The sequence below is a fragment of the Temnothorax nylanderi genome, unplaced genomic scaffold, assembly GCF_030848795.1.
Source record: "Temnothorax nylanderi isolate EJ_2023f unplaced genomic scaffold, tnyl_v1.0 TNYL_tig0015_pilon, whole genome shotgun sequence".
Lineage (NCBI taxonomy): Eukaryota > Metazoa > Arthropoda > Insecta > Hymenoptera > Formicidae > Temnothorax > Temnothorax nylanderi.
Window position 1 is genome coordinate 1,973,355 of NW_027249077.1, and position 19,155 is coordinate 1,992,509.

Sequence of the window (19,155 nt, forward strand, 5' to 3'; positions counted from 1 at the left end):
CGCGATAACTGCTCAAATATATACTGCGAAAATAACCGAAGGTACGAGGTAAAATTTATTATTTTAATGGAAGTTACAAGATTTTTCTTTTCTTTTTATTTTAATTCAAGATTTTTTTTCTCCCTATTACCACACAACTTACAATTTCCTGAGATTTTGTAAATGTTCTTAGACTACTTAGTTCCATTTAAATAAAATCTGTGAATTTATTTGAAGAATAAACATGTCGTTGGTATTTTCTAACAATAAGTGGCTAAAGCTAGCAAAAAATATTTATTTTACACGTTTTACGAACATCTGAGACTTTTACCTTACAACACAGATGGTAACCATGTGTAAAAGTCATCGAATTTTGTGCTGAACATTTACGAATACGCGGGACTACCGCATATAATCCATTAGGTGCGAAAGGGTTAACGCGTTAGCGCAATCTCCTCGAGAAGCGGGCCGTGCGAAAGCGATTAACTCGACGTGGCTGAAGTCGCATTGTCGTCCTGACAAGTACGCACGCACGCCGTAAAATTACGGATTGCCGCGAGATTACAAGCGCGCGGAGAGACCGAATCGGCGACGATAAACGGAGGAAGAAACGAGAGAACGAGAAAGGCGGAGAGGATAAGGCAGGGAGGAAAGAGAGAGAGTTTCTAAACTACTAGCATCTACTAGTAAGTGGTAAACCTGGCGCAAGATGCAGGGACTGACTGCAGTGGAAGGGGATGAGCATGCTAGGCGAGTTATGCCGGCATTGTTCTAATTTAATCATACATGCCAGGACCAACCAAGATACTGGCTCAAGGAGCAAGCCGCTAGTAACGATCCACTCGCGCAATTCACCGGCACTTAGATCGCTCCCCTTCTCTCTCGCGCTTGTATAAATTGCCTATTCTCGATTTTCTCCAATGTTACATCATTCTTCATTCAAAGTATAAACCTGCCCTCTCACATAATTGCGTTCATAATTGCGGAAAATTGTGTTCCGATCAATCTAGTTTATTGATGTAACTCAATATTTACATCTAATCTGTAAACACGCAGTTAATATTCTCGGCTATATTGCTGTATGTTCTATGTTAGTTCTTATTGATATACTGCTCTATTGAATTTGATATAATCAACCATCAATAAATTTTCTATCGTTGCCTTCATCATGTCAAGCCTCAAATGTCACATCTAAACCAGCTTTCGAAGACTGGAATGATGGAATCACCAAATTTCCGCTCACTATGCGGACCAGCGGCCCGGAAACGGGCCGTAATTTTACTCCGGCCGTACTTGAACGGGTTAAGTTGTTGCCGAGGCGCTACGATGTCTCTCGAAGCGGAAGGAGGGAGGAGGAATGACGCTCCTCGCACTTCTTGGGACAATTGCGTCTCCGTCGCGTCGGCTAAACTGTCGAAGCGACGCTAATAGCGAACGTAAAAGGAACAACATCGCGATCACGGATTTGCCATGCAAAACGTCTTTTGCATTTTCAGCACGTATTCCGCATTAATCCCGAAGTAATTGAGTCACGTTATTCAATGGAAATGCGGAAAATCGAGAAGAAGCCACAGATATTTTTACACGTCGTTTATCGTTATGTATCGACTTTGAATTCGCGCTAGGGATGTAAAAGGAGAATAAAAGAGATCCAAGTGATGCATAATTATATGATGCGGAATCTATCTAATGTCCATTCTATCGAAACGAATGGAAAGTAGGATGATCGATGTGTTGTCTCGAAATAGATCTCTATAATAACTCCGTGTAAAAAGAATATTATATATTTTTAGACTGTGCATTCTCGTATCCTATCGTGGAAATCGCGCGCGAATTTTGTTTGTGATCGAAATTTGTGGCTCGGCAAATGAGCGCGTTGCCTTAACACGAGGCGAAAGCTTCTTCTCTCTGGTTTCGAACGAAATTCAGGCTCTCGTTGGGATCGAAGATTGTTTGCAGAAATTGATGAGATATCTGCCGCGATCGAGTACTTCGGTATCGTGAAAGATGAACATGGTAGGTCGCTGGCGACGCGCGGAGGATCGATAGCTATCTCGCGATCTATCAACGGCATGCTTCGAACGATGACGAGCGAAATACCAGCTGGTTCGAGAGGAGTATAATCGCGCTCATCGACGCGCGAATTAAACCAATTTTGCCGGAGCTGCTTTCCATGAAAAAGCCTACTTTTAAGTTAAACTCGTTCACGGAGGCTGCACATCGACGCCGTCGAACCATAATGAATTACGCGATAAACCTATAGGGTAAAAAAATAATTGAATCCGAGCGAGGTGTTAGTGGGCGTCAATGATTACGCGTTCGTACCTCTTTAGCGCTTTAAACTCACCAGGATTAATACTTAATGCACTAAACCCGACAGTGTTAAAAATTAAGCTTTAATCCTTAACTTTAAATCCAATCCAATGGCGATATATTACTATGCTTTAAACACAACGATATTATGCTGTTAATATTAAAAGAAACGCAGACGATGGAACATTTAATAGCGCAACGAAATTTATTTATACGCAAGAGTTTTCAGATATAAACGACGTGTATGATCTATCAAAGCTGTTAAATAACTAATACGCATTTCGCTCGCAAATCGATCGTACTTTTCCCCGCGGCGATCGCGTTCCAACGTCGATCATCCTGTACTCTCATCCGCGAAGCTATATCCATTTGCGCGTGTCAAAAGCTTTTTCGCAATTCAATACTTTTCCTCGACTGAACAACGGAACGAACGATGTATCCATCAGCAATATCACGCAAAAAACGCGCCAATGAAAAGTCAAGACCACATAGCGTCCTTTGATTACCGTCGCAACGCTTGCGTTTCTTTTTCATGTAATTACGTGGCTCGTGCTACAGGTGATCTATCTTTATGAAGACACCCGCTGCTGCTATTCTTTCGCGCTTCTCTCCGCCTTTGCCATCCTTTCTTTCGCGAAATACGTTTGTTCATTGGCCGGAAATACGTTCCTTTTTCTCTAACAAGTGATAAAAGGTTGTTGAGTGATGATATATATTTAACTCGCGATATTTGCTATGAAGGTTTATAAAGGATATGAAAGGCTTCTCTCTATAAAGTATTTTATAATTCTGTATGAAAATTTCTGAAGCTCTTCCTTCTATAAAAAATTCCGCGTAAGAATATCCGTATAAAGACGGCTCTATAAAAAAAATATCGACTGCGCGAAGTTCTAAAATTATAACTCAATAGTGCAAGTTGGCAAAATCTATCTTTGAATTGTTAATAATAGCGACAGTAGATTCAAGTTAGAAGACTTCCTTTAGGAAACAAATTGCGATGGCAAATCGCTTTCAGTAAGAAGAGGTAGTTAAGACCGTATAACGTTCCGTTATTATTGAGCAAAGAAGGGTGAGAAATGGAGAAGGGTCAGATATGAAGACTAGCCGCGCGCACGTATATGTGGCTTCTTGTACTTCCGCCCTACCGAATGCCTCTCACGTACGATGCACGTGTGTGGCTACGTGCGGCTTCATTTGCAGATCAAAAGGAGAAAAACGATTCGGACGCGAGCGAACATCTTGAAAACGGTAGATTGGCCAACCAATATGTCGGTGAATGTGATTTTAAATGCCAAATATAAGGCGGCAAGAATCACAATATTATCCATATTATGCAAAGCGTTCTAAATATTAGCTGTATTGCTTCCGCACTTTAAACGCGCGACCTTTTAAGTTCCTTCCGCAGGATATCGAGTATTGGATCTACTTACAGTTATTAAATTTCCAAAGCTCTTATCCAGACATGCCTCGCGGCAGCATCGAATATGTACTTACGACTAAGCTTAGAATTCTCGATTCCGGGAGGCTTGATGGAAGAGGAAGCGCAACTTCGCTCTTCTCGCAGCAATTCTCGAACTTATACGACGGGAGTTTTGCACGCCGCAAAAGGAGGCGTAGAGGAAGTAAGCCCCGCGTGAAGGGAGCGCGCGCTATCCTAGCGAGCGATACGAAAGTGGGAAAGAGAATATGCACCACGATGCAATCCCGAGTCTCTAAGACTCGTAATTCTAGTTGCGTTTCTATCAAGGGACTCAACTGAAAACCAGTTTTAAGACATGCTTCAATGGATGGATCTTGGGAGCCAATTTGATATTCGTGACGAATACAAAGTTGATCTCCATAAATCGGCTACAGAATTTTTAATTTGTTAACAATTTTTTCTGCCATTAGCGAAAATGTAAAATGCAAAATGTGTAATAGTAATATAATAGGAAACAAAGAAGAGGTTTGTCCTCAAGTTAGCGCTACAAAAATCCATCCATCAAATCCGTCTCAAAATATGAATCTCATTGTAAATATTCCATTTGATATACTCTTAAAACGATTTAAGTGGCGAGTATTAGTAGGATCTAAGGTCAGCATTTTAATGTAAAAAGCAATATTGAAAAAAAAATCGTTGGCCATTTGTAATTATATTCGGAAGCGAGACTATTGAGAAGCGCGTCTCATTGTTCCTAGAAATCAACACGTTCTCATTAATGCAAAGTTCAGAGCATCATGCACAACGCTTAGAGGAGAGCGTTAAGATCGCGTCTAGCTCTAAAATACAAAAGCGAAGTTATAATATGTCATAATATAGAAGCCGGGCTTCTCGCACGCGCGGTATCTCGCGTCCCCGGGCGATCGTCGTATCGCCTGGAAGCGATGCAAATTGTGCAGCGGGCGTGCAACGTTCTCCGATCTGTAGTTAGCAATTCTCCCATCTCTATTCCCTCTTACGCGCTTACGAAGTTGCGGAGTTTATACAAGGCTCCGAAGGAGGTGGAAGAGGAACGGTTCTCGGTCCTCGAGAGGGCTTAACCGGCGGGCAGAGAGCGGCAACTTTCGCGTGCTACATAGTCGTATTACGCGTGCTACACTATCGTTCTCCTCCTCCTTCCCCCCGCCCCCCTCCCCTCAGATGGAATTTCGTCCTCTTCGAAACGCGAAACGGTCCCCGACAGGAGCGAAATGGAAACACCGAAAAGCAGAGAGCTTCGTGCGTTGCCACTAAAAATCGTCCGCGACTTCAGAAGAAGGTCATTAAGCCAGATGTAGGGCGCGCCATAAAAGAAGAAGCTACCATAAAGGAAATTCTCCCTTTGTTCAATTATTCTCGGTCTTACGCTTATTCTGGTCTTTACTCGTTATGTGCGACCGTTGGAAATAATGAAATCATTACGTTGCGAATATTTTATTAAAAAAATGCTTTTCTCTCTCCTGTAGAAATACAGGATTGAGTACACCAGCAATTATATATGTGACATTTGTTGCATCTCTTTAAATTATTTATTATTTAATATTAAATAATTGTAATTGCGATTTAAATTCTTATTCTTCGATTAAATTCTTGTGTATATATATATATAAAGAACAAGTTCACTATATTTCTTAAAATCCAATGCAGATCAATCTCGAGATTTTTGAGATATTTTGTAGTTGTAAATATTTAAACATTTTCTTCAATCTTTCTTTATAGATATATTAGAAGAGAATTTATTTCTTGCTTGCAGCAACAACAACAACAAGCGCAGCAGCAGGCGCAACAGCAGCAGCAGCAACAACAACAGCAGGTCGGCTCACCAGGAAACGGAAATGTAGGGAAGGGCAGTCCGTCTCCCGGAAATTCATCTTCTCCCGGTACGGTCGCGACTTCCAACAAGCCCCAAACGGAACCGAAACCGGTGGAGTGCAATCTGTGCCATCGAAAATTTAAAAACATACCGGCCCTTAATGGCCATATGCGACTCCACGGTGGTTATTTCAAAAAGGTAAATATTTGATAAGGCTGACGCGTTAAGGAAGCGTTTGTTCACGTATTTATGCGAATAGAGCTAAGAGCTCAATAAGAAACGAGCTTGGCGCTCTAAAATATTCTAATACCGTTTTATCTCGTTATTTATGCCGTTTGCTACATGTATTTTAACAGTTAGCGATTATGAAGCGGAATCAAAAAAAAAATATATATAACGCATTTTCAATCCTGCGCAGTACAAAATAATTAAAGTAAATGTATACGTGATTAGTTACATTTCCATCCGACATACTAAGTAAAAAGTAAATTTCATATAACGTCCTAGTCATATTATAAATTTGTCTACATCTTATTTTATGCAAAAGAGATTAAATGTTCTCTGAGAAAGTCACGATATAGTGTGTGTTTGTGTGTGTGTATATATATATATATAAGAAAACTTAAGAAAACTGCCGGATAGCGATTTCATTACAATCATATAAAAAAATGTCTTCAAACTTCACCGCGGGGTGTAATGGACGTAAGATCATACGTTGTAGCTTGGCACTTCCTTTCGGTCGCAGCTATTTCTTCAGGATAAAGGAACTCATCTCGCGGCGGCTGATTTCATTTGCATCCGCCCGACCGCGTCGTCTAAACTTCATTTTCGGCGCGAAAACTTTAATATTCGAGAAAATCTCCGCGCGCGGTTCCGCCAAAGTTATACCGCGCCGACAGTTGCATCACCATATGAATTCGCAATCGCGCGAATTCGCGCGAGCGCGCATTGCATCCGAATAATCAACCGGCGTTTCTATGAAAATCTCATCAAGCCGCCGCCGCCGTCTCGCGGCCTCGAGAAACGCGATACTCGAGAATGCATCCTCAAGGTGATAATCGTCGCGGTGAAGGTGTAAAAAAGAGGCAAAAGAAGTGATATAAGAGACCGCGGAAATCGCCCCGGAGATCCGCGCGACTTCAGCACACTTTCCCCTCCCTGTGCATCCCTTTTCCCCAATCTTTTCTTCTACTTCTAGACGGAGGAGGAACAGTGGACGAATAGTGGTGTTCTTAATAAGGTCAGGGGGTAAGGGGTTGTTGCAGCCGTTGAAATAGAAAGATCAGCGATTCCGCGAAAGTCCTTTCTCCCCTCGTCGCTTTCGCCTCTTCGAAGCTCTTCTCCCACTGATTAAAAATGTCTTAACGAAGGCCGCGTCGTTTAGAAAAGTGCTGAAAAACTCTTCGGACAAAAGTTTTCCCTTTTTCGCTCGATTCCGGGTTGCAGACGGGGGAGGGGGAAGTGAATGGCGGACTGGGGATGTTCTTTATGCTGCGATTGAAAGACGATGACGTAATCGGTAACTGGGGAACGAGTGGAAATAAACCGATCTGGCATTAAAAAGCAAGAAGAATTATAATCGACATATTGAATCGCCTCGCATAAATCGGAATTATTTTTTTCCAACCCATAAGGCGGCTTTATCGCATGATTGCACAAATAAAGTTTAAGAAGTTTGAGAAGTTAATCTGATATATCTCAATAATCTGATATTATTGATATATTGATATACTATAATACATATATCTAATATAATTATATAAAATTATAAATGTGAACATGAAGATGAACGTGGATATAAATTGCATTTCAAAATTTTTCTTTAAAGCGGGGAACGCAGACTTTTGAATAACGCATAATGCATAAGCATAAGAAAATTGATTGGTCTATTTTCTTACACACATGTATACGGATCAGTTCAATTTTCTTATGCTTTCGCATTATGCGTTATGCAAAAGTCTGTGCTCTCCGTTTAAGACTACAAAAAAATATCTATTATCATGTTTAAATATTTAGTGATTTATTCCTAATCATGCACGCACGTAACGTTTTTACATTCGACCTCGTGAATTCTAAAGTTATTTTCCCTTTATCGTTTACGCTCCTGTACAGTCTTGACAAATACGTCGAATTAATTTTCCAATCAACATTTTTAACGACCGCCTAACCTTCCGCCGTCGCTTGCCCGGTGACTCGTTCCGTCTCTCCTTATTCCATTCAGCTCTACGTAAGCGATGGCAGATGAGAAGACCGCTCAGTAACGACTCGATAGAGTAAAGATTGGAACGAGGTAGGTACGAGGACGAGTAAATCAGCGAAGACGAGATAAAACGCGGACGAGCGAGGGAAACGTACCACCGGTGGATGGGAAAGGTAAGGCGATGATCGAATCCAAATGAACCCATTAACAAGCTCTTTGGTTCAACCCGAACCCCGAACCAATCCGCAGTGAGTCCGCCGGTCTTGGGGTTGGAAAAGAGAAGCAGAGTGAGAGAGGAGAGAGAAAGATACGGTTCAACGGTTGGAGGGAGAGAAAGAGAGAGAAAGAGAGACACGAGAGGGAAACGTAGCACGCGCGGAGAGCCCCGTGCAAACATTGTCTCGAGCTTTCTCCATTATGCAGATTGAATCTGACTGGTTACGGTCGGGGTTTTCAACGGCGCTGCTCTCGTTTCGAGCACCCGAGTTTTCACCACGATACGCCTCTGCCTCCTGCCCTATGTCCACCCTCTCGAACTCCCCTCGTTTCTCCTCTCCTTTCTCCGCGTATTCGCCCCGTCCGTGTTCGAACCGGGGAGACCAACGGGCGCCGCGCTACCACGAAAGCTCTTTCCGGCAGCCAGCGGCCCAACTTCCCGTGCGGCTGAGCTTTTTGCTCGGCCGTACGGAATTATTGAAAAGTTTCGATGGCTCTTCGGATTCGTGGATATACATAGCCAGATTAATGCACGTCGCAGGAGGGGGAGGGGGAGGGAGAAGAAGAGCGAAACAGGAAAACTCATCGAGTTGTAAGCAGAATTTCGCCAAACTGCGTTAGTTGTTTAGGGCGCGTGTCCGCGGTGAGAGGAGTTAGCGACCGCGCGAGGGGGACGTGCTTCTCATGCCAGGGCGAGCAGCCCGTAGATAAATATGTAGTTGCGGGCTTTAGAGCGAATTACGGCGTGTAATTCGTTCTAAAGCCATTTTCGGGAGGAATTGCCCGCATATGCCGTACGCAGCCTCTCGCCGCCCTCGCGAGCCGCGCCGATGGCCGTTTTTCATTACATTGTACCGTCGCGTGACGAATGATTTTTCGGAGCGATAAATCGTCAGCAATAAATCTGCGCCGACGCGTTTCAGATTTATTTTCTGTAAGTAGTTGACGTGTAGGACGATTGATCGTCCGGAGGTAAGAATTGTTGGAAAACGTAAGCGCGCCATGGATTGTCGATTGATCGATGCCCCGCGTGGCCGAGATAAGAACAAGAAATATCGGAAATAGCCGCACAGGACCCCCGGCCGCATCGTTCATTAATCGCCTCTTTGTAATCGTGCTCCAAGACATGGTCTACATGTTCCTTCTTTGAGTTGTATTACTCGCAACGCAGTCGTAAAATAGAATACTGATAGATATATTGACCAGTGAAGATAAAAACGCCGAGTCGATGGATACGTCTTTTTCCATAGCTGTACGAGACGAGTTTCACAGAAACGTAAAAATAATTCGGAATTAAATTAAATCGATAAATCAAGAGAGCTGCTGATGGACTAAATAAATCTCTGTCCGCAATTGTACACTTTTTTCGCGGGGCATAAAAATAATTCGTAAAAAGAACCGCCGTGTGTGTGTGTGTGTGTGTGTGTGTGTCGAAGAACTCACAAGGGTCTAATCACGGACAATGGCGGTCGCTGGAGATAATTCCAGTAGCTGGAATCGACGCGGATCGAATTGATGAGTTCGGGATCGGCGCGGCGGCGCGGCGTGGCGGACGTTCCGCAATCAATTCCGCGTATTAACGGCCGCCGATCAATATTCATGAAGCGAGCGCAACGATGTACGCCCCGTCAAAGACAGAGTTCAATTTCGTGGGAGGCGTGATATATACACGGCTGCGGGTGCGTAAGTGCGCCCGCGTTACACACGTATCGAAGTAGGAGATAGGAAATTGAGGGTCCACGCGATGACGACCCGGCCGCCCCGCGCGTCCGTCCCATTAAGGCTCGATGAAGATGACGATGATGACGTGTGTATCCGTATGTATCCGAAGAGATATATTATCGACGCCGGTCACTAAGGGTGACGGTGGCGGGATGCAGACGCGCGGAAGATGTATGCGCATGAAGCGGTATTAGTATGCTAATTATAAACGTATCGCGAAACGGAGATCGGTAGGTAAATGCTTGGGGAGGGCAGCGATCTCCCCGGCTTCGCGTATCGCGAAGGGACGAGTCGCGAGGTCCACTTTACACGACGTGTGCGTATAACTCGCGGAAACTTTAAGTAATATAACTTTTACGCGCGAGCGCCTTAGGGAAAAAAATTACACGGACTTTAAGGAATTCCCGTGCTTAGTGAGTTAGGGAAGTAGGGCCTCCGTAGCTTGCGGCGACGGTAAGTTCGTGACCAAGAACGGCTTACCTTGCGGGATGCGCGGAACGGGAGAGTACTTGCGATGTGACATTACTTCGGGAATAATAATAAATCGATACAATGATGATAAGTCTGCGATAGCGAGATGCTATTGTATCGTCAATGTATTATATTTCTTTCGATTGCTTCAATCGGTATTGTAAATAGATAGAAAAATTGTTTATCGTCTTGGAAATGCTATGTAGAAGCATTGAGCAATGGAGGGCTTTTTAAGAGGAAAAGAAAATATAATCTTAATAAAAATGCTATAATCTACGAAAGTAAAATAGAAAAATATTACAATTTTCAAATGGCTCCGTGGATTAAAATTCAGAGTGAAGAATAGGGCAAGGAAAGCCGTAACAGGATGTTCGTGTTGAATTATTATTTTTAATAGACAATTATTCCGTAGTAAACCATAGTAAACTACGCGCCGACAAATTGTCAGACTTGAAACACAATTTTGGTTGGAGTAGTAAAATCCCCTCCCACTCCCCCTAATTAAATCGTTACGATTTAATTTGTGATGCTAAGCATCTAAAAACTGTCAAGATATTATTGCGAAAAATATTAATAATCATAGATACGAGATAAAGATAGAAATCTCAAGATTAGAAAAAATTAAAAATAATGGGAAAAACGTTTTCCATAATTCCTCTAAAATGTGTTTCATATATTCTTTATTAAATACACGGAAAAAAAATAAAGTTGCTTCAATTAAACGTCGACGTCACGGGCTGCCACAAGCATAAATAGTTAATTCAATTGGATATTATTGGATCAAATATTTAAATTATTAAAACAATTATCTGATGTTTTTTGTTCATTAATATTGATGTGTTACATCAATAAATTTTATCTCAATAACACTGATGCTGTTGATGCATCATTTTTTTTCCGTGTAGAGATATATCTTCAACGCACGCGAATTAAATATTAAATTATATAAAGAATGAAAAATGTATAAATTTTATCAGTGAACTATAGCGAGTTTTCGTGATTCGGAATCGAAGCTTATCAGACACTAATTTGATTCTTCGCATCAAGAAACTAGGCAGAGCGCCTTCCTTAGCGCCGGTGTATTACAGGATGTTGAATCGCACACGCCGGAGATTCCATTACGATATAATCCAACGGGCGCCTCAATTAGCCTTGCTCAGTGATTAGCGTGCATCTCCGGCCCCTCCCGCCCTTCTGCTTCTCCTATTCACCATTGTAGTCTCCCTACGTCTCCCCCTTAGTATCCTGCGCGTCAATTTGCCCGTGATTTGAGCTTCTAATCCAGGTTCTCCCGTCACGAGTCCTTCATGGCCGGGTTCAACGAGGATTCTGGCTAAACTACGAGTCCTAGATGAGCTCGAGCGAGATCCTACTGCCACGCGCGACCAATAAGATCTAGCTTTATTATATTCGACCGCGATCAGTTGACAAAATGCCCGATTTTATGCAATAACGCGATATCGAGTTATGCGATTTTTCCTATCTTTATTTCAACCAATCCATTTTTGAATCTCGAACACAATGTAGAAAATTTATGATATTTAGGACAGTTATATTAGTGTTCGATTTGATTTGATGCCATCTTTTCTATCGCATATTGCAGGACGCGGAGAACAAGAAGAGCGAGAAGAAAGAAGTCGTTGGGCCGCCTCTGCAGACGGCTTCCGTCAGCGTGAGAGCGCTCATCGAGGAGAAGATCATACAGAAAAGAACGACAGGTAAGTTAGTCAACATAGTTTAAGGCGAGAGGACAATCGAGAACAATTTTGTCAATTATATTTACATTTTTCGTAGTATTACGATGATACGACACATTGATCGTGATTCCGATAACAAAGTCACTACGATAATTCTACGGATAGTAAAGACGCTACTCCCGTTTCGTGTCAGCGATGCATTGTTCGACACAATATGGCCAAGAGAGGTGCAGTGGCCGCGATAACGTCATTGTTCCGTTTAGAATCCCGAAGGTATACACGTGTCATAACCGCGGGGAAAAAAAGAATTAATACGGTGTTACGGCGAGCAATGCTGAGAACACAGAATCCACGAATGCGATTCCGGCGTGATTTACGGGCGCGTATCCCGATTCGACTGCGATATCTCCCGTTGCGTCGTCCTCCCGTTCGTCTGTTTCTCCCTCGCGCGCGTGCATGCACATTTGCCAGAACCGGGGAGGGCCGCCCCGTGATATTTCGCGAGAGGGGGAGAGGGTGCCTCCTCTCTATGGGGGTATGGTGTATGGACTGCCGAAGAACCGTGATTTACGAAGCGAACACGCCAGAATATTTCTCGCATTGTCCACGTTGGCGCGATAAATCAAGCCGGCGGCAGTAGTAGAACGGACCGGCGCGCGGCGCGGCGGGCACCAGGCCCATGCTTTTGTAACAAAGTGCGCGTCGTTAGCGATTTATGCGCGATTTCGCCTCGGCATCTGCCAAGAACGGCGAGGGACGATCCGCTATCCGGACCCGACGCCTTCTGCGTCGCTCTTTTCGGCGACCGTAAACCCGAAATAAGCGCAAAGTAATCGTCGGGGTACGATCATGCCCTCGCAGACGTATGCAATGCGGGTGATCGCTGGCTGTTGACTCCTGATAGTCTAAAATAATTTCGAATAATTCAACACCGAAAGTCCATATTTTAATGTTATTAATATAGAGTGCTTTCACTTCTTGGAGATTTAAGAAAAAATATAGTTTGCTTCAAGATTTGTTTTAGGAGTTTGTTGAGTTTTTTTATCCGAGATATTCCGTATTTTTATATTATTTGTAATTATGAAAAGATTAACGGCAGTTACCAGTGTTTAACTAGAAATGATTTTTTAATTTCGCATCGAGAATTCACGCGAAACGCATTTGTGACAATGGATACGCTATAATATTCGAGTAACACATACTTTCCATAATTTATTCGGAAGAGGTAAAATTAATGCAGCACGACATTTCCTGTGTAAATCTGGATTTGATTTTTAACGAGATTATTCTTTCTCGACCAGCGTAGAATTTGTAATGTCTAACCGGGAATTGTTTGTTGTCATACATGAGGAAGTATGCGATATACGCGGAAAACAGCGCCGTTTCCAGTAGTAGTATAGATCGTTCGTTGGATGCGACATTGTAGTATACGGCCGCGCGGTAAACGGGCAAGCTCCTTTTCGAGTTCTACCACATGATGGACTCGGAAATTCTATGAATATTCGATCACGCGCGGTTATTAATCAGCGTACAATAGGAACCGCTGTCTACACACAACGTCGTTTTCCATCGGCACGCCGGGAATTGTTGACAGTCATTTAGCCAGGCCGTTGGTTGCCGGCCATTATTTTTTGAAAGCCTCGAAAGTGGCCGCACAACAAGATCGATCGATAAATAATTTGCTGGCGCGAGCATGCTAGTCGCGATGCGCCGCTGACGATGCATCGGGAATGCGCGTTGCACCGTTATTTGGTTGTCCGGTGGTGCAACGGCGTTGGCGCACATTTTTGACAAAGGGCTGGCGAGAGGGCAAGAGAGAATGGAACATCGATAGGAACGCGCGCTCGGTCGTGCTGGTCGCCCAGCAAAATATCACCTATCGAACGCTTTCCGTGTACCAAAGAACGCGTAGGGGTGTCTGATAACAATCATGCGATAAATCAAACAAATAATTAGACCTGTGACATTCCGCGACGATTGTTTTTCGATAGTTCAATTTAGTTCGTCGTAGATATATGTTCAACAACAACAACAAGAGTGTATTCAATAAGAGCATATAATTACATAAACTCGATCATAATCCATTTCTCGGCAATTATGTTTGTTGTATGTTATTATGTTGTATGTTCTTATTACACATTTTAAAATATGAATAAATGACAAAATATATTAATTTTTAAGTTTTACTATCAAGGTAGTTAAAAATTTTTTAAATATAAAGTCATTAGATTTAATTAAATGTGCGTGATTTCTAATATGCGTATGCCCAAAAATTGTCACGCGATGTGTGGATTATCAACACAAATGAATCTTTGCTTTGTCCTATTGGGTTTTTCGCGGCGGCGAATGCTGCTGCTGCATCGACCACAACAATTTCCATTCGAAGTGCGGACAGGACGGGCCGGAGACAGGCCCGCGCGACTGCCTCGTTGGAAGCAATTTGCCTCGCCGCGATCGATGATTGGCAATTTGTAAAAATATCACACGGTCTCGCGCCAGTGTGTGCCGATACGCTGTCACACGTACGTCACAGAATTTGCGGTTTATGCAAATATATAAGTCTCGCATGCCGTTCACGTGACGTTCGACAAAACCGGACGAGCACCATCACGTTTTTTTTAATAAACTGAGGAGTAGATGTTCTTTGTTTCCATAAATGAGAAAATCTATCTTGTGAAGTTTCGAATTTTATAAGATTCGCGCTGCTGCTTGAGACGAAGCTAGAAATAATCTTTCATAAGTTTATGAAAGATTACCGGTTTATACAGACGTATTTATTGCAGCATCGGTCGCGTAAAAAATTCATAGTGCTCTTACAAGAAATCACCTGTGAGTCTGCTAATTATACGCTACGTGTGATAAAACCATAGGCTATGGACCGCGATGCACAGTGTAATGGCTAAAAAAAAGTGAAATGAAAAGAGCCGGCTCGAAGCCAGAACGAAGGCCAGATATTCATGAAATCGTCGTGGAAAAGTTTCGTCACGATACAGCTGTATCCTCGGCGAATCCCATTTCCTCCTTTCGCCCCCCGCGGCGACCATGATACGCACGCATTTATTTCCGTCAAGTTGTATGGATACCATGAACGATTGTGCGCGCTATAGAATATATTTTTCAGTATGCTGCGATTTCAGCGGCGGCGGAATATTTATTGCGGAGCGCCAAGTGCGAAGTGAAGAATTGCACATCTTTTTGCCTTGGTTTAAATAAATGGCAAAATATATTCCATTTTAACCTTTTGTAATTTCAACTAAATTAAATAACGTGTGTGTGTGTGTGTGTGTGTGTGTGTGTGTGTGTGTGTGTGTGTGTGTGTGTGTGTGTGAAAATTAACCCTTAGCTGGCACTGTGGGGTATTAAACGCCCCAGACTAGTTCAGCTCAAATTTAAGCCTCTTTATATTACTAAGCTCTAATTTAAGTTCCCTATAGTACGTCCCAGTGTGCCAGCTATGTGATTCTGGTGAAGTGTGCCAGCTAAGGGTTAAATACATTTGCTTCCTTCTCCATTACATTCAGAAACTATTGAATTTTCTCTCATAGCTTGAAATCGGGAAATAAATCCATAGAAAGCTATGAATCTCTCATAATACTTTGGTTAATTTAAAAAATGTCATATTCATTCTTTCATATTCGGGCGGAAAAGGAACACGAACTTTTACATTTCGCCGGATATTTCTGATCAATGATTATGATCGAAAAACTCACTAATATTTTTTCTCACATGCTTGGCGCGGCATGTCGGCTGAATGTAACTTCGTGTCTCCTCGGTTATAATACTGTCATCCGTGCGCTTTCGTAAAAATTGAGTCAGTCCGTCGGACTACGGAATACATTATAACCAGAACGGCATGAGCGCTTTTTGAAATTTAAATGTAGTTATTCCAGCAAACTCGCCGTTCTCAGGATATGCTGTGACGTACCAGCACGCACGCTTTTTTGAAATTTAAATATTGTTATTTTTAGAGATACAACGTACCGAAAAATTTTTATTGCGCGGACGGAGGGCGCGCCGTACGACGTATGTTGTTGCTTCAGCCAATCCTCTCTACGCTTTATTTCTTTTTCCTCTCTTCAATTATATATACGTAAAGCCAAAGGGAAAACAAAAACCGTCGACATGCGGAACGGCTGAAACAGAGCACCAATTCGCGACCGCCATCGTCGGATGAAGGGTGAATCGAGGGAAAAAAGGGCGACAAAAGTTTCTTTTATTTCGAACGCTATATATACCCGTTTACGCATACGGGAAAGCTCTCTTTCCGCTTTTTCCGCTTTCCGTTTCATGGTAGTCTGCGCCGTCTTTCTGTTTATCCCACTCGGAAACACGAGGCGCCCCGCGCGCACGCATCATGCCGTTCTTAGCAAAAGGGAAAAATATTCTTACCGACCAATCCATCTTCCGCGCTCGCAAACACGAGGTCTTCAGAGACACCTCTCACGCCCGGTGTTTATTCTCGACCTGAAACACGAGAGCAAACTATATAGAGGCACCGTGCATTTATCGCCAGCCGTTATAGAGAAAAGCGCTTCTGCTTTTCAAGAATAATAGATGATAATAGACTAATAATAGATGAAAATATGATCGTGATGAAAGCACAGTTTCTTTCGTCAAACACGAAGACAGAATAAAGATTTTTAGCGTAGCACTTAATTGTATAATGCCTAATTGTACGATCTGTTTAGTCTCAGCGTGTATTCAGTGTACGTTATTTGATATTTATCAGGTTTTTCAAGATAAGAGACTTTTGCAATCAAACGCCAGCAAGATTGGATCAATAGGAAATATGTATGTACATTTTAGCAGTGGACGCGAATGGCAATCAGCAACCTCGTACGAATGCTACCGTCTTCACCACGCAAGCCGACGCCGTTTCGCAAATCGCCGTCAAAACGAATTTCGCGGTGCCGGCTCCGCCGCCCTTGGCAGCGGGGGAAAAGGTGCGTCGTTTTTCCGATGGCGAACACTTCCGGCAGCCCAATATCACCGTGGGTGGCCACGCGACTGTGCAGAAGCAATTGCAGGAAGCGAAAACTCAGGCTCAAGCGCAAGCCCTCGCCGACATGATCCTGAAGGTATAATGTCGCAAATTTTTTTTTCGCTCTTCATTATTCAGTTTGTGATGACATTCGAATTATATATCAAAAATTTCTCATGGATTAACGATGTAACACACAGTTACATTTATTACGAGAAACACGCATAATATGCATGTCGCTAATAACTCGCAGGGTGCGAAGGTGGCTGTGAAGAGAACAACTTCCGATCCAGGACAAAGATTACACTTGACTTATCAGCAGCCCGTGCAATCAGCGACGACCAACCAGCAACCGAATAATCAGCAGCCGCAGGCACAACCCGCGGTAACGGAAAGCTTCACGATGACAGGATACGCCGAGGATGGCGGTTACTTTAGCCCAAGCCTGCAGGACGAAGTGTTTCAACAGGTTACAACGGTTCCTGATAGCGTGCTCCTGCACGCTACCCATTTGGACTCGATTCAGGTAAATAATTCTGCTTATGACTTTCATAACGAAAGCCAAATGCAAATATAATTTTATACAAAAAGATTTGTATTTCTGATGCGATAAGCAAGTATCGCAAGTAAAAAATAAAAATCATATTCCTTTTTTTTGAATCGTTTATGAAAATTCTTTTTGTACCATTCGTGGTGCGAAGTTGAAGAGCGCAGCGAAAGAAACAACATTTCTATTTTCATCATGCTCGTTCGTGCCACAGTTTCAGACGGCCAGTTTGTTGCAAGAGCAATCTACCGAGCAGCTGCAGGATATCACGTTGGAGGACCGATACTCCTCGCAGCACACGGTCAATCCAGACCTTCAAGCGCTGGTGAACTCGCCGTTGCCCGACTCCCTGGCCGAATTCAGTACTTACGCCGCGCAATACACGGAAAGTCCTCATACGTTACCAACCCAGTCACCCCTGCCGTCGCCTTTAACGCGACACGACAGCCCGAGCTTCACGTACCCAACACCACCGGCCAGCCAGGAGGGCCTGCTCACCGGAAGCCTGCCGTTACTGAGTCCCCAAGAGGACCCGGAGAACGTGAGACACGTGTCGTCGCCGCTCTCGGCGGCGTTCTACACCAGCACGATGTCGTCCGCTGCGGCCGTGGAGGAGGCGCTGAACGAGGTACTGCCGGGTGAATCCGAGGGTGATGCAGACCTCTACGGGTCCGGTTCGCCAAATCCGCACTCGCCACTGCCAAGCCCGTTGTCGGCGACGTCGGCGCCGTCACCGCTGCCGCCGTCCTCCGTCTCGTCGCCGGGACCGGTCACCTTTACAGGCACGAGCTTTCCCGTGTCGCCACATCACGCGCTTCAAAATCAGATGATGCCGAATTCGGAGGATCCTCTGCTTTCCTCGACCTCAAAGGACTTTGCCGCCTCCGGTCGTAGACGATTCGAGTTTCAATCGTACAAGCTGATCACGAGCCAGAACCTGGTGGACTTCGGTCTCGGAAACGGCAGTTTGGCTGGCATTGTCGTCGATAACAACGGCGAGTTCAAGCTGATACAAACAGCGGGTCTGCAGAAGGCGAACGTGTTCGTGCAGGCGGGCTCTCTCAGTCCCGCGCTGACATTCAAGAAGGAGATCCGTCTGGCGACGCCGAAAATCGAGCCTGTCACCGTGAATCTCGGCCTAAACGTTCAAACGACAAATCAACAGCACTGCAACACGGGACAGTTCAATCAACAGCAAGTTGTCAACCCGGCCAAGTTCTTCGTTCAAACTAACCACGCGACGAAGAACAACGTCTTGAGACACAAAACGGCCGGAAATTTACCAATACCCATCGAACAGATCAAGCAGGAGCTATTAGACGAAGACGTGTTTCTCAGTCCTGGCAGTTTACCGACCAACAGCCCCGTGCGACACTGTCGGAAGAGGCCACGCATGGACGGCGGCCAATACGTCAGCAGTTCGCACTCTTATCCGTCGCGGTTGCGAAAGGCTTGTGACCGCCACTGGGATAGCAGCTACACCCCGCCACCGATCCTAGACCCGTCTCGTCCCGGTCCGGGGCTTTATGCGAGATTGCATCAGCACGAGAGAGATTCGGACTTCAGTTCGGACGATTCTCAAGGGAATGACGGTCCACCGCCGAGGATCAACATCGGCACGAGGTATCAGGCCACGATACCTCCGGTGGAATACGACGGAGACAGGGGAAACAACGGGCCCGAGGCCGACCATCTTCTGTGGGATCCCGGCATAAACAACGTGCTCACGAATACCGAACGTAAGTTCTCTTTCGCGA

General features: G+C 44.1%; 1 protein-coding gene and 1 long non-coding RNA gene across 10 annotated transcripts in view; one reads left to right on the forward strand and one right to left on the reverse strand.

Moving 5' to 3' along the window:
• The window catches only part of LOC139768339 (uncharacterized), a 391,369-nt gene that overhangs the window by 352,370 nt on the left and 19,844 nt on the right, over window positions 1-19,155 (forward strand). For 8 of the 9 annotated variants that reach the window (XM_071698422.1, XM_071698420.1, XM_071698429.1 and 5 more), the window contains 5 exons: window positions 5,505-5,762; window positions 11,777-11,891; window positions 16,677-16,948; window positions 17,105-17,377; window positions 17,613-19,137. In XM_071698422.1, coding sequence (XP_071554523.1) covers window positions 5,505-5,762; window positions 11,777-11,891; window positions 16,677-16,948; window positions 17,105-17,377; window positions 17,613-19,137 — 2,443 coding nt within the window. The remainder of the gene's footprint in view (window positions 1-5,504; window positions 5,763-11,776; window positions 11,892-16,676; window positions 16,949-17,104; window positions 17,378-17,612; window positions 19,138-19,155) is intronic. The other variant, XM_071698423.1, reaches the window with a different exon arrangement.
• The window catches only part of LOC139768345 (uncharacterized), a 107,996-nt gene that overhangs the window by 58,943 nt on the left and 29,898 nt on the right, over window positions 1-19,155 (reverse strand). The window contains exon 6 of the long non-coding RNA XR_011717337.1: window positions 16,260-16,334. This is a non-coding gene — a long non-coding RNA (uncharacterized lncRNA). The remainder of the gene's footprint in view (window positions 1-16,259; window positions 16,335-19,155) is intronic.